This window comes from Ambystoma mexicanum, chromosome 3q (genome assembly GCF_040938575.1).
Source record: "Ambystoma mexicanum isolate Mex_15411 chromosome 3q, UKY_AmexF1_1, whole genome shotgun sequence".
Classification (NCBI taxonomy): domain Eukaryota; kingdom Metazoa; phylum Chordata; class Amphibia; order Caudata; family Ambystomatidae; genus Ambystoma; species Ambystoma mexicanum.
Window position 1 is genome coordinate 882,904,806 of NC_090926.1, and position 15,286 is coordinate 882,920,091.

Sequence of the window (15,286 nt, forward strand, 5' to 3'; positions counted from 1 at the left end):
GTGTTGGGAAATTGCAGCCAAGGAAGGTCTCAGTGACACAGGGGTTGGCCCAGAACGAAGCCGGTCTTGAGGCTAGTTGGTCCCACCAGCCTAGTGGAGGAAGTCATCCTTGGCGGAACTTCCCTGTTGATGGGGAAAACGGGGTCAGCACTGCTGCAAGTCAGTGCTTTTGCGGTCCTGGAAGGTGCTTTTGGCTTCTCTCTGCGGCTTCTTCGGATTTGGTGTTCCAGTGGTTGGCTCTGCCTGTAGTCCAAAAACCTTGCCTTATATATGCAAAATCACATTCATTCAGAGCACCAAGCTGTCAATCACACAGGGAGGGGATTGCGGTCATCCTCTAGGAGTGCCACCCACCCAGTTGTAACTGGTTTCGACCAGGCATGCCTGCAAACAAAGGCCAGTGACGTTTCGAGCTCCTCCCTCACTTCCTGCCTTCCCAGAAAAAAGGCCCACTCACTCAGGTTAAAATAAAAAATAAAAATCCCAGGTTCCAGCAAAGGGCTGGGGGATCTCTAAGGTTAAAGGTAATTACCACAGAAACTGAAAATTCTCCCTAACAGGTGGTCTGACGGCTGCACAGACCCGTTTCCTCATCCTGGCTGTGGACTGTGCGGTCAGCTGCTTTACCTCGGTTCTTTCCTCTTGTCTGGAAGGAGCAGGACACCAGTATGTCTTCTGTCTCAGGAAGTGGTTTCCTCTCATGGCAGGATCTCTGCTGCTGATGAGGAGGCAACGCTGCGAGGCTTCTACAGATCCCTGTCCACCAAGCTGACTGCGTGGCTCTATCATTCGGCTCCTGTTGAGGGTTCAGGTCTTCCTCCGTTGTGCAGAAGCGCAAGCCAGCATCTCTCACGCCTCGTCTGAGCTCTTGATCTCCTGGTGTATAATAGACCCCTCTTGGGACTGGAAGGAGACATCCCATTGAATCTGGGTTTCACCATGAGGCAATTCTTCAGGTAAGCCAGAGACCAAGCCATGTACCTTTAAAGGGGCCCTGCACATGGCTACCCATCTCAATTCCCATATACCTGTAGAGGCAGATGTTCACGTCATCTCTAGTGCCTGCCGACCTCCGTCATACTGGAAGAACAGCAAGACAGTATTGTGGGTGACACCAGGTATCATTCCAATGCCGCATCAAGGATATGAGAGACGTTATGTACTTGGACAACCGTATTGAATGTACCCTCTCACTTATGTGGTGGAAGGAAGTCTCCATACACCACTGAACATAGAAAAGCTATCATTGCAATCGGACCGGTGTAAAATAACATCATGAAGAGGAGACCCTAAGACACAAACGATATGCAAATATTCAAAGAATAAAGGAGCAACATATATCTAGAGATAAAGAAATCATATACACTGAGAAAATAAGTAAGAAGAGAATTAGCACATGTGTACATACGCAGAAACGAAAGGTAAACGAGACATATAAAGCTTGCCGCAGGAGAAAATAGAATGCGGTTAAAGCGGCCATGATGAAAAATGGACGTTGGTTTCATATAAAAGTGAACTAAGAAGCCTTGACGAGGAGACGAGAACGGCAGAGCTGAGATGCGCTGGAAAACAGCTTAGTGCGAAGAACAAAGAATATCTGTTGGGCTTTGGATCAAGGATGCCACATCAAAAGGTAACTAAGGCACAAGGGGATTCAGAGACGATAAGCTACATGCGCAGTACATATTTCCCTTTGATTAAGTGAAGTAGAAAACATTTGCAAGAGCCAAGTATTGGACAATTAAAAATGCAGAAAGCATGTAGAAGACTGTTGGGAGGGACTTCCCAGGTATGCCAGAGGGTCACTGGAAGTCTGTGGACCTGGAGGGCCCATCCCTCCCCCAGGATACACAGAGGAGTCTTTCAACGGCAAGTTCAAACTGTGGTTTATTACAGGCAAAACCATCAGGGATCGGCTAAGGAACAGTTGAAATCCATGCACATCTTGCACTTGCTCTGCTCGCAGGCTAGTTTTAATGCGATATGTTGTGGGCATGATGTCACAACCTTGGTTTTCTCCAAAAAATGTGGTACGAGTGATCTCCTACCTATGGTGGACTATATAGATGTTACTGTTCTGGCCCTCACATGTCAGGTGGCTGGCTTGGTTTATCCCAAGTTACTATCTATAACAATGTTGCAGTGTGATGGACTTACCATTCATCATTGCCAGTTGCTACCCAGCCCCTAGGATACTAAACTGTGATTGGCTAGAGCTGACGTTCCCCAGGCCTGGGACCCGCAAAGGTTCTCCGCTCTCTGTGTACATCAAGGTAACGAGAATGACTGTGTCTGCATTGTAACTTGTGTATACCACCTTATCTTATGAGTGCTCACCTGATCGGCGCAACACTTCTTGCATATTGCAGCATACTTGTCGCTGTCTTTGTCTGGCAGCCATGAACCAGTGTTCCTTTCCCACCGCTGGTCACTGTCCATTGTCTGCTTCAGTCACATCACGTGTTCAGAGACCACGAATTCGAATAGCGCAGCTCTGAATTATGAGGATTTATTAGTCTTTTCTGCAGCTGGCCCCTTGTCGTCTGTGGATTGGAATCTCATCCGTATCTCTTGGCTTTGGCAGCAGGTCTCGTCTCACATGTCTTGCTCTCTGTCCAGGCTGAATCGGCTCTGCTAGTCTCTTGCTCAGAAGCCTGGTGCCTGCTGTAATTTTCCTAATCCTAATTCTACAATGTCCATACTATACTACATTTCCATAGGTTAGTCACACTTGGTTCTGTTTATTTATTATTATTTATTACATTTGTTACACGCCCAAACCCTAGGTATCACGGCGAGGTTACAGACAGCTTAACAATAATTGTATAAAAAAACATTTCAAACAACTGGCATGAGCAAATATATACAATTATGTACACCTTGTAAGCATTGATATCGCTGGATTACAATTACCATTTATGAAGGAAATATACAGCATTATTTACAAACTCTGGAATGCGACATCATTGGTCTTGGTTAAATAACCAAGTTTTTAGCAGTTTTTTAAAACCAAGGAAGGATTCCTCTTTTTTGATGTTGAGTGGTAGGGGGTTCCAATGTTTAGGAGCTAGACATTGGAAGCTGCTACCCCCAGCTCTGGTATTTCTCTAGCGGGGAGTTGCCATAAGTAGGTGGTTGTTAGATCTTATGGATCTAGTGGGTTCTTTTTGAACTATGGCACTGTTCAAGTAAATGGGTGCTTTTTTATGGTGGCATTTGAAGGTGATGCATAGTGTTTTAAAGATAATTCTGGCTTTGATGGGCAGCCAGTGGGAATCTCTCCTTATCTTAGAGATGTGATTGAATTTTTGTATTTCTAATGCGGCCCGTAAAGCCTTGGTTTGTATAAGTTGTAATTTATTGATGTTGGTGTTTGAGGTTCCGAGGAGCAGCACATTGGAATAGTCGCGCTTTGATAAGATCAAAGCTCTGGCAAGAGTGATGCAGTTGGAAGGAGTCCAGAACTAGCGGCTTAGGGCAATTAGTTTGCCGGTGTAGGAGGTAAACTCCAAAGGTTTTAACTTGCTTTAGCACGGGAATAGTCGTGCCGTTAATGTTAATGGCTGAGCAGTCTGTGTGAAGTGCACTTATTTTGGCTTGGGTGCCCACGGTGAGAATCTTGTCTTATCTTTAAGGCATAAGCTGTTCAGGGCCTTCCAATTTTGTATTATGGCATAGATTTTGTTGATGGTCACTGTGTCTTGGTCGTAATTGCCTGAGAGAGATATAAGGCTCTGGGTGTCCTCTGCAAAGTTATTGTAGATGACACCCAAATCGAAGCTTCGTGTATGTGTGGTTAAAGGGTAGGTGAGAGGCATGATCCTTGGGGTACTCCAATGGGGCCTGGGATGGGATCTGCAGCTTCTTTACCTATTGAGAGTCTGGGTGTTTGTTCGGCTAGAAAGGATTTCACCCACTTGGTGGCACCATTGGAGAAATTGAAATCTTTAGCTAGGTTGGAGCACAGTTTATTGTGATCGACAAGGTTGAACACTGCAGATAAGTCCAATAGTTGAAGAATACAAAGTTTGCCTGTGTCCCTGATGGTATCCATCTGGATTTTCAAGTCCAGGAGGGCTGTTTCCGTACTGTGGTTAGGCCTGAAGCCAGATTGTCCAGTTCCAAGGAGCCGATTACTTTCTAAGTGGGCTTGGACTTGAGAATAGGCTATTTTGGCTAAGAATTTTAGCAGGAACGTTACTGTCGTTATTGGCCGGTAGTTTGTGGGAATGGTAGGATCTAATGTAGGTTTTTTTAGGAGATGGGTGACCCAGGCTTCTTTAATGCTAGCTGGGACCAGGCTTGAGTTTAAGGATGCATTAACAAAGTTGGTTATGATAGGTGTGAGGGTATGGGCGCATGATTTGACTACTTGTGCTGGGACGGTGTCTCCTATACTGTTGGAGGGTTTATGTTTAGTAATCGTGTCAAGCACTAGTTCTTGGGTGATTGGGGTGAAGTGAAATAATGGGTTGGTGTTCTTGTTGGATTTGGTGGGGGGTTGCTAGTTGAAGGTTTATCAGCTAGTAGTTGCCTTTTAGATATTATTTTGTTTTGCAGAAAAACAATCTTAGCGGCCAGGGCATCTTGAATGGTGGTACACCATTCTTCACTAGAATTGGCATGGGCTGAGGCTGGTGTGGAATTATCCAGTTCTCTCGGGATCGAGACCAGTTCTTTGGAATCCGACACAGCGTTGCTGATACGTGTATTGTATGCGTTTGCTTTAAGGGTGATAATGGCAGTTTTATAGATTTTGTTTGCTGCCTGGAAGCTGATTTCAGATTCAGTGGTCGGGTGTCTTCCGTGGGCATATTCAAGAGCCCATTTGGTTCTCCTTAGTAATACTAGGTCTTCGTTGAACCAAAAGCAGGTTTGTTTGTCGGTGCGTCATGTTTTGGTGGTTAGTGGTGCTATTGCATTGATGGTGGAGGTGAGGCATTCATGATAGAAATCTGCAAGGGTACAGGGGTTGTCGCTGGAAATCGATATGGTGTCAAGCAATCTGCTGAGTAAGGGGCCAAAATTATCAGGCGTAAGCTTACACATGTTTCTAGTTTAGTAGGAGTTGGATACATTTATGTTGAGAGGTCCTGGTTCTTCGGCCAGAAGAGTGAACTTGATGTTATGGTGGTTGGTCCAGACTAGGGGTGAAATTGAATCAATGGTTAAGGTTGTGTTGAGGGAGGGAATCCAATCTAGTGTTCTCCCTTTAATGTGGGTGGAAGCATTCACTAGTTGTGTAAAGTTCATGTCCTTAAGTGAGGAGTGAAATGCTACTGCTTTGGGGTCATGGATATCATTAAATCCTAGATTCATGTCCCCAAGGATAATGCATTTGGTTTTAGGCTTGATAAGCGGAGCTAGTAGCAGAGGAATGTCTATTTCAGGACGGCTATTAGAGTTAGGAGATCTATAGATCACCATGAGGTTAATGGTAGTTTTTTCATTGGTGGCAAATTTGGCTAGCAGTAATTCATATCCTGCTATGGATTCAATGGGGCAAGCTCTTAATTGTAGTGTTGTCTTGGCTATAATAGCTACACCGCCACCATGGGCCTGGGATCTTTCAGTCCTGAGGATGGTATAGTCAGGTGGAATGGCGAGGGACAACAACAGGCCCAAGGCCTGGTGAAGCGAGGATTCTGTGACTACTAGGATATCCAATTGTTGTTCGGAGATGAGATCATGTATTTCAATGGCGTGAGCTCCTAGAGATTGTGCGTTAATGAGGGAGCATTGGGGGCTAGTGGGGGGTTCCTGGATGGGAGTGGCTGCAGTCATGGGGATTTTTAGAGGCGGTATGATGGGAGTTTTATTGGTATCTGTTTTGGACTTGTCGAAACATGGGTGGATTTTAGGCGGTGGCTTTCTGGGAGTTTTAGTGACTAGTGTGAGACAGTGAGAACGATGCATGGTACGTGATCTTAGTCGGTGGCGTCTGGTCTTACCCATGATGGGATGGGATGGGTGTAGAGTTTCTCTGAGAGGTCATGAGTCCGTGGGTACTCCATTATGAGGGTGGGGGTTCCGTGCTATGGGTGATGTTGCTGGAGCTAATGGGATGGGACTGCTCTGTGGTGGTCGGTAAAGAGAGCATGGAAGGCAAGAAGGGGTTGGAGCAGGGGATGGGGTGGTGCCGGGGGCAGGCATGTTTGGCTAGTCCATTTTTATAACTTCCTGTGCTATTCTGAATAATGCAGAATGGGAACATGGTGATGATTAACCAGCCTAGCATGGCTGTATATGGCTGGTGGAGGCGCTTTGCTGAGTAATCAGTTGTTACAGTGCAATATTGGACACTGATAGTGGGTTGGCTACTCGCGTTGTGGCTACTAAAGTGCCAGATGCAATCATCACCAATGGGAATAGATGTTATTTTCAACAGTTGGTTTGAGTGAAATCCTTAAAGTAAATGCAGTATTCAACAGTGGGGCAAGTCTCAGTTGTCTACGGCAGGCCAAATGCAATTCTTAACAAGGAAGCATAAATACAATTCTGTTCAACAGTAGGCCTAAGCAAGCAGTTATAGCAAAGAATGTCAGGTGCCATAGGTGCTCCTGCAGTTCCATAGTCATGTGCGTATAAGCATCTGCAAGCCTTGCTCATGCTCTCTTGTCTCTTGCGGTTCTGCGCTGCTGCGTTTGGATAATGGCAAAAATAATAAAAACAATGACCGTATGTATGTATGTCTGTTGGTCCTCTGTAGAACTGTTTGCTCGTGTTCTTCATATGTTTGAGTGTGTATTTAAGTCCCAAAGTGCAGATGGCACGTGTGCTTCATGTCTAATGCTGCTATGTCGTGGTGTCTCTAACAACGTCAGCAACATGGCTTCTTGGTGCTTAGTCCAAGCTGTCAATAGAGATGTCTTTGATCATGGCCTATGGTTCTTCCACGCCGCGGTAAATCCATAACGCACCTGGTCTGTAGGGCTGGTTGGGGAGGTATGGCTGGCTGAGGGGGTGTCTCTCGACATACTTGTCAATCATATGACCATTGGGAATCCTTCCGAAATAGAATGGGTGATTGCAGTGTTTCCTGGCCTTCTTCCTTGCCATGAGTTTCGTAGGAGGGTGGGGGGCGTGGTAAGCTTCCCCATCCCTCTTCAAGACCGAGCAACCAAGTCTCCATAGGCCAAGAGGAGTAATAGCACCCAGCTTAATTGAATCAAATAGCACTAAATAAAAGGTTGAAATTGACAAAATCATAGTCTCCTCACACGTTGTGCAAGACTCGAAAACAAGAAGGCCTATTTGTTAAGCTCCAATTGAAGGTAGCGATGCACCTACACTCCCTTAAAAGTCCCAAGGAAGAGAACAGTCAGCAAGGTTAACTAGAGAGAAAGAGAAGTAGCCTTGGATTGGGCCCTAACAGATGAGTGCTGGTAGGCTAATTTACCAAAGTGTGGCCAGTGGTCTGACATTGTTCCCCACGCCTGGGTTTCGTTGTGTTCACGTGCTAGTAACAAGACGGATGTCCAAGGTTGGGAGAGAATGCCAACCAATCATGAGGGCCTATGAAGCATTGTGTCATACATTGTTGCAGAAGCCAATCCGTTGCTGTTATTCTGCTATTAATCTTTATCATACATAGAAAGAGGTAGTTCAAGACGTGCCTACCTGATAGGGAGCAGCCAATTATGTTATACCTAAACAAATTACGAGTATATACGTTCCCGTAACCAATCCCTCCTTTTGATAGGGTTTTACTGTTTGGCACGTAGGATGAGGTTATAGCTGACGTACAGCGAAGTATGAAGCCTTTGTATAATCGAAATGTAGATGAGTGTGTGAGCTGCAATCTGTTCACCAGTTTCCCTACTTCATTTGAGCTGTTAATAAAGTAGTACTTGACCATATTCTTTGAGTCTGTCCAGTTTATTGGGTGTGAGATTGTTTATTGGTAATTCCATCTGGCACTTGGAACTCCCCAACGCATGCTTTGCTCTTTGCAGTGAGGAGAGGTGAAGGGGAATACCTGCTTCGGCAGTCCTCTCCCCCTTACCCCCCACCTCCAGATGGGGGGTCACCCCCTATAGGATTAAGCTTACTCTGTCCCCTAGGTAGGATATTGCGTAGTAAGCTCGCCTTTCTGCGGAGAAGGGATGGATTCCCTTGATTCATCACACCCTTCAAACCACAAGGTTGCAGTTTTCCAAGTACTTGACAGACACCAAATCACTGAGGGCTGCCACATTAAACTTTTGCAAGTTTCTTCACAGTTTCTCGAAGGTGTAGACTCTGACTTGAATTCAGACACCAGTCATAAACAAGCCCTATCTTGCATTGGTTACTGTAGCCCTTGCCATCTGAAGCAGGGGGTTGGTGTGGGGAGACATACAGCAGTCTTTTCCCTACTACAGTCAAACAAAGGCCGCTAGCAAAGCCCACAGCCAATTGAGAAAGGAGAACAGCCCAGAGAAACTGCATCTTCAGGCACCCTGCCATGACAGACTAAGTGCACAATCATTATGTTCATCCCTAATGCAGCCTTAAATGAGGCTCTATTAAGCAGATCTGGTTCCAGGTAAGGGACAGTCAAAATACTAAGCGTCTCGTACCCGAAGTGTAGGATGAGGGTTAGTCTCACAATTATATCCTCTGTTTGCTTAGAACATTGTCTGGGATAGAGGGTATTGTTATATCTGGCCGTTAAAGTAGTACTTGTAAACAATGGTAAAGAAAATAAAGCCAATCTTGTGTCATGAACAAGACTTGGACTACTGGTCATAGGTTACTTTAAAGATTCTGCATTCAGAATAATATTTGTTACAATTAAGAAGAAATACTTGTCAGACTGTCATTGGTTTGCTCACATCGGTTTTTCACTTTTTTTTGTTTTAAAGGTAGAAGTGGCACAGAAGAAACATGATCTGCTTGTCGAAATTATCCGAAAGGAACAGGGACACAATCAAAGACTGGTATGTACAAAATATAGTGCTGTTGCCAACAGTATTTTTGCGTTTTGTTTTCAGTGAAAATGGTTTCTGGTCAGAGGGTGTATCAGAGCCACTATTGCTATAAGTTTCTGACTGCTAATCTTAGTGGACATGCACAGTTTCTGCTAAGTTTAACCAAACACTCATTGGTAACGTTACTGAGCACTAACATAGAATAAGGAGGGAAGACAGTGTGAAAGTACAGATCAATTACACAATGGTTGTCAAGCAATAGATTGTATGTACAGTTAAGCATAACAGAAAAATGTGTATTATAACATGACCAGTGTTATAGGCTCATTAAAGCTAGAAGTTAAGTACTGCAATATAATAGTTACACAACACTAGTATCCACTTGGGATCCCAGCCACACTTCAGATCAAAAGTTATTCACACAATTCAAAATAGTGACTTACTATATAATCTAAAGAGGGGTAACCAGAAGCTATTACAAGCCTTATAACTGTATAAGGCACACCAACACAGGACACACGTACTTTTAAGAAGTCCAACCACATACTCTGTATGATTGTCCATCCTAAGTCTGTTAACTAATGTGACGATGCAGAGGATCACATAATTCCTACACAGGGGGGCCTTCCCTGTTGGTTTAGGGATGTGAGGCTGCTACCCAATAGTCCCCATGGGAGTGGCAGAAAGCGGGACCTCACAGGGAGAGATTCCCCTCCTGGGGATAAGGACTCACGTTCCATGAGGGAACTCCCTAATCCGTTTCCCCTTTGGACAAAGTCCCTTTCAGAAATCCCTGATAAAACTGTCTGTTATGGTAATGTCTCTTCAGTCTTTGAACCACAAAGTAAAATAACCCAGACGAAGAAGAGGAAAAGAAACCTGCAGAATAATATCAGGCGTCCTTACTATGGGACTGAGAACAGTTTACCCCAAGGAGGTTTAAGGATTGTTTCACAAAAAGTGACTTTATGCTGGGGAGGATCCAGCTATAGGACTGTATAATTGTGAGAGCAGCCGCGTGGAGCCAGCCCAGCCTGGGAAGTTCGAACCTGGGAACACAAAGCTGCACGAACGCTGATCGCCGGTGGCAGGGACATCCAAGGACAGTCAGCAGAGCACTGCAGTGGAAGCCAAATTCCTGACCATTGGAAGGAGCACGAAGAAGCCAGTGAGGGTGTGACCTTGTGGAGGTGGACTGTGAGGTCCTGCAACTGCGCCAGAGCTACGTGGGCCAACTCGCCATGGAGCCGCAAGGGCGAAGCAGGGAGTGGAGCACAAAAAACGCTGAAGCAACACAAATTCGCCCATTGCCCCAGGAAAAACCGGCGATGCAGGCCTGACACGTTACGGGTAATGGGAACAGCGGGAGACCCAGTATGAGTCTGGGGCAGCTCTAGAGTCAGGAAAGCCTTGGGAGTAATCTCCCTTGACACAGTAGTGATACCCAGAGAACCGAAAATCAAGAGTGCATCAGGAGGAATCTCCCTAGTCACAGTGATAATCCAAGCAAGATTAAAGAGTGCATTAGACAACAAGAGCTGTCTGGATGTAACCTTCATAACGTCATCAGAGAGGGAAGAATTGCTGGAATTGTAAAGCAGGCTTTCAGAAACTGTTGGGAAGAAGTAAAGAGACGTTTGATGACTTGCCCTCCAGGCTGGGCAAAGAGGGTTCTATGTTCTTACATCGCCAGGTATTTTTTCGCTGATTTTTTGGCTGAAAATGTTCGGCTGAAAAAATAATCACATTTTTATATATTTTGGGGGCTTCACCCCCAAGCCCTCCTTCACTATTATCTAGTACCGATTACCCACACCACCCTACCCCTTATGTCCACTTCCCCCTCATCCCCCCAGATTTGTAGATTTTTTTTTTGTCAGCCGAAAACCTTCACAAAAAGAAATGGGGAAAAAAATACCTGTTGATGTAACAATGTCTCACCGTCGGGAGAAGGGAGTCATTCTCCTGACCGGACCTTTGTTGTTGAATCACAAGCTAGAGCAAAGGATTGGGTGGAAAAAAAGCTGAAGACTGAGCCTGTTTACAAGGGGAAGGGAGACATTCTCCTGGTATTAGTTTCATTTGGATGCTGAACTGTTTGCTGAACCCTTTTGTATATTAGTGGGAGGGTTACAGTCGGTTTTTGGACAAACATCCTGACAACGAGCACCCAAGGTGATATTTGTTTAGGTAGGATATAACCCTTTAGAAATAGGGAGAGAGAGGTTATTTTCTTTATTTCTAAAATAAAGTGTTGTTGAAACATGCCACCCCTCCTTTACGACTCCTTACTCCACCACACTAAGAAGTGTTGGGTACTTAGCAGGCGATTAAGAATCATAATAGTTCTCGCATAGGCTTTAATGGGTTCAGTACAATAGTTTAGTGTGGTTACAATGGTACTTACAGGCTTTTCATGAGAGATTTTCTGAGACGCCCAAAACCAGATTCCTATACCCAGGTTGCACCACTTAAGGTAGGGCAAGGTTAGCTGCATTAAGGACTTTACGCACTGTTGGATTTAATGGGTCCAGAAGACAACAAAAGAAAGCAACTAGGCTCCTTGAACCCAGACCAAGCACACCGACTCAGATAAGACTAGGCCTTTAGGGATGACTGGTCTGACCATAGGTTGCATTGTTGGGGGTTGCAGGTACAGAGGTGACTTGACAGTTGTGTCCAGTAAGAAAGCAGTTCTGGTCTGTTCGTGTTAAACTAACATGTGGAACTCCGCTTTCTCAATTTGGAACACTGGTCTTAATCAAACTGTTTTAATTGGGTCATAATGAATTTTCATATTTTATGTTGTCTGCTTCATCCAGTCAGAATTTTGGAACGCTAAAAAAGGTTGTCCTTGATTTCGTACTCACCTAAGTTTTATTATCAGTCTAAATAGGTGCAACTGGTAGATGCTTGCATATGGAATTCTTCAGCTACAAGTTCCTTTGTCCTGAAGAAGACCTCTAATGGTTGAAACACATGTTGACTGCTTTCAATTTTACAATAAATATTTGTGAGATTATCTGTTTGCAATTGGCTCAATCAAGAGCAATACTCAGATGTTTTGAAATCCATGTTCCATTTTAAGATATACCATAATTCAAGATTGATAGTCCCTATTTCATGGGGTATGCCCAGCTTGAAGAGGGACCATCTCATCTCATCTGTTCATGATCTTCTGGTTCAAGGTACTGTCAGAAGTTGGACTTCAGGCTTTTTACTGTTGGAGCCCTTTCTCACAGCACCCACAATGGTGCTGTTCTGTCTCATTCCACCGCCTGCTGTAAGATGCACAAGCCTTTTTAGGCAGCCTTCGAGCAGACTCAAACTGGCAAGATGCTGTCACCGTTTGGGGGGGTCGAGGAAGGGGGGTTGAACCCACTGAATCTTCTCCTGTGACAGGTCTCTGACCCATCCCCCTACCCACCTCCTAGTAAAGATTTTCCTTTTGCTGCTTTTCTCCTATACACGTCTATGGGACACCTTTTTCTTTTTGCTTTGTTTTGGCTTTTTGGGTGTTGATAAACCCTGCTTTACTGTCATTGTTCTTTTACTCATTCTTATGAGGAGCCTGATTAGTCAATAAGATTATCAGTAGTGCCAGACTATGTTCCTCTTTGTGAATTTCTTGTAGTGTTACAACTGCACACATCACCTTAAAGAGAACTGCGGTTAGCATAATCTGTATCCGCCAGAGAAACCATAACCAAAGCAGGGCCAGAGTTGGTGAGGGGAAGTCTGTGGCATTAACCTTGACTTGTGAATTAAAACAGCAAATACAAAAAAGGAATGCACACAACCGGTGAGTTGCCAAGTGACATGAAAGACTGGTGTGTGTTAAGGAAGGATTGAAGCAACAGTATATCGCACAATTGAAGGCTGCACGCGTGTGGATGAGATGCAAAGGAAGACAGACCTGTGGAGAACTTTAAATTACTGATAACTGTGAAACCAGCAATACAGAGTAGCGGAGTGGTCCGGCAAAAAGGAAGTAGCCCATTCGAAAGTCTCTGTGAAAGCTGAAATATTTTTGTTATCAAGCGGTAAAGTGAATTAACCCTAAAAAGCGTAATGAGCAAAATTAACCCTGGCAAAAGAGGGAAGTAAAAAGGTGAATGTTGAACTTTTGTGCTTATGATACTGAACTACTCAAAGACACGGGCCAATAACACAAGTGTGAGCTGAAGGGAAAGTTGAAGTGGTACTGGAGAGATTTATAGTAAAAGCATTGCACATTTGAAAGTCTTCGACATCAGGAAAAGGTCTGAGCCCGATTTAAAGGAGACCGGAAGTGTGATAAATTAGGGAAAGTGAACCCGTAAAGAAAGTGAATTAAGCTTGGGGAAGGGAGCCCCTGCAAGTGCTGTGTTTGAAAGGTCAAAGCCCGACTGAGAGAGACCCAAGTGAACTTTTTGTTGAACTGTGTTTTGAAAGCTGGAACGAGATACTTTAATGTGTAAGGCTAGGCTGGGTCTCAATCCAAGTTGAACTACCTTTGTTTTGAGAAACTGTGCCAGGGTGTGTCATCCTGTCTACGGGGACCGCCTTACTCTGTGCTGTCTAAAGTGGGGAGGAGAGCTGACTCAGCCACATTGATTCTTTATAGTCTGACTGATTTTCTTTTGCATACATATTCCCTTTTACACACTTTTTGTATAAGTGACAGGGCAGGCATTCGGTTTTGTTAGTATAGGACATTTTGATTTGACGGACTCTACTAGGAAGGTTTTATGTATTATTCTTATGGTAGAGACTACTCCCATCATAGCTATAGGGCAAAGCAGGAGTTTTTCCAAACACCGAAAATTGAATAAAGCTTTTAAAAATTGTACCTCCTTGTATCAGTGTCATACTTGTGATACTATGTCTTCCTTACAGCAGATGGGTTGGCCAGTGACTGTCCATGATTGGATAGCTGCTACCGTTTTGAATGGTGCAGATCCTTACCATTGGTGGACCTGGGCAAGCTTTGCGTCTAGACTGTTAGGGAATTTCCTAACCTAGTGAGTCCCCCAGCAGCTTTGCTGGATTTCTGGAGTTTGTTTTTTTCTCCTGCCAAGAGTGAGACTCTCTTTCTCCCACTCTTGGACATGATTTATGGTGTTCCTTTGACTACTGTGTTTTATGGGCTATGGGGTCCTTTACTCCATATGGTCTCGTGTTTTTTTTCTGTGTGTGTTACAGAGCACCCTCCGTGCAGTAACACAGGAGTATCATAGTGACACCCCACCATAGACTCCATACCCTGGGACTGACTACTGTCTCCCAGGGCATGTAAAGTCACCATTGGCTTTACTAGTCCCAAATTATTAACAGAAACCAGTACAAACCATCATATTGTGGACGTACTGGTCGGGGCAATTCGATTGCCCCAGGGTCTGTTAGTCGAGGGGGCACGTCTCCGTCCCCCCTGATCGAGTTTTGGCTGGTGGCAGTGGATACTACTTTTTATATCCGACCGCAAATATATTCCTATGGGATTTTCCCATTGTTCGAGGCTACCAACTTTAATTATTTAATTCTCATAGCCTCGAACATACCGCCGGTTTATTTATTTAATATTAAATCGCCGGTTGGTATTCTAAAATGGCGTTTATGTTCTCTTCTGTGACTCCAACCGAGGTCGAGCCCTTTGTTCCACCTTTTGGCGGGCTTCTCCACAGAAGCCTCCAAAAGTGGCGCTACTCTGTCTGGGTACCACAGGGAGTGTGGGCGGGAGTTTAGGCACCCTGGACTGAGTTACCTTGGTAACTCAAGTTGCACTCTTGTGTGATTGGCCCCGGCTCACCACTTAGCATGTTTGATTGACAGCTAGGCTGAGTGAATGGGGGTGTGCTGCATAAAAGCAGGGCTTTGGGGACTGGAACTTCAGAAGTCGCCACAGGACCTGAGAATCCGACGAGGGAGAAGCTGAGCCGACCTACCACGACGACACCACCGGTGGAGCCCTGCGGAACCGACTCACCACTTCCCAATGACAGAGAAGATCTCCTGGCTGGAGAGGCTTCTTCCCCTGACTGGTGGGCACAACCAGTTTACCTTCTTCTCTTCGCACCCCAGACCGGCTTGCCAAGCACCCTGGCAACCGGATAGCCACTTATCACTGGACCGCAAACAAAAGGGCCGTTCCTTTTAACGGAGAACTCCGCGGCTGGTTTCTTCCCTGGCAGTGCAGCGGACTCCTGTCTTCCTCCCTGACGAGATCCTCTTCCCCCGGACGAAGCACCGACTTGCATCCGCTGCCAGGAACAACTGCCCCCGCTGGAGTATTCTCACCACTTTGTTACCGTGTCTGCCAGGCCTCCCTTTCTAAAGATTGCTACAAGGTAATAATAACCCCTTAACCTTCTGGACTGGGCTGGCCGCCTTGACCT

General features: G+C 45.1%; 1 protein-coding gene across 3 annotated transcripts in view; it reads left to right on the forward strand.

Moving 5' to 3' along the window:
* Positions 1-15,286, forward strand: part of CEP95 (centrosomal protein 95) — a 1,206,983-nt gene that overhangs the window by 1,049,979 nt on the left and 141,718 nt on the right. For all 3 annotated transcript variants that reach the window (XM_069655013.1, XM_069655014.1, XM_069655015.1), the window contains one exon: positions 8,847-8,921. In XM_069655013.1, coding sequence (XP_069511114.1) covers positions 8,847-8,921 — 75 coding nt within the window. The remainder of the gene's footprint in view (positions 1-8,846; positions 8,922-15,286) is intronic.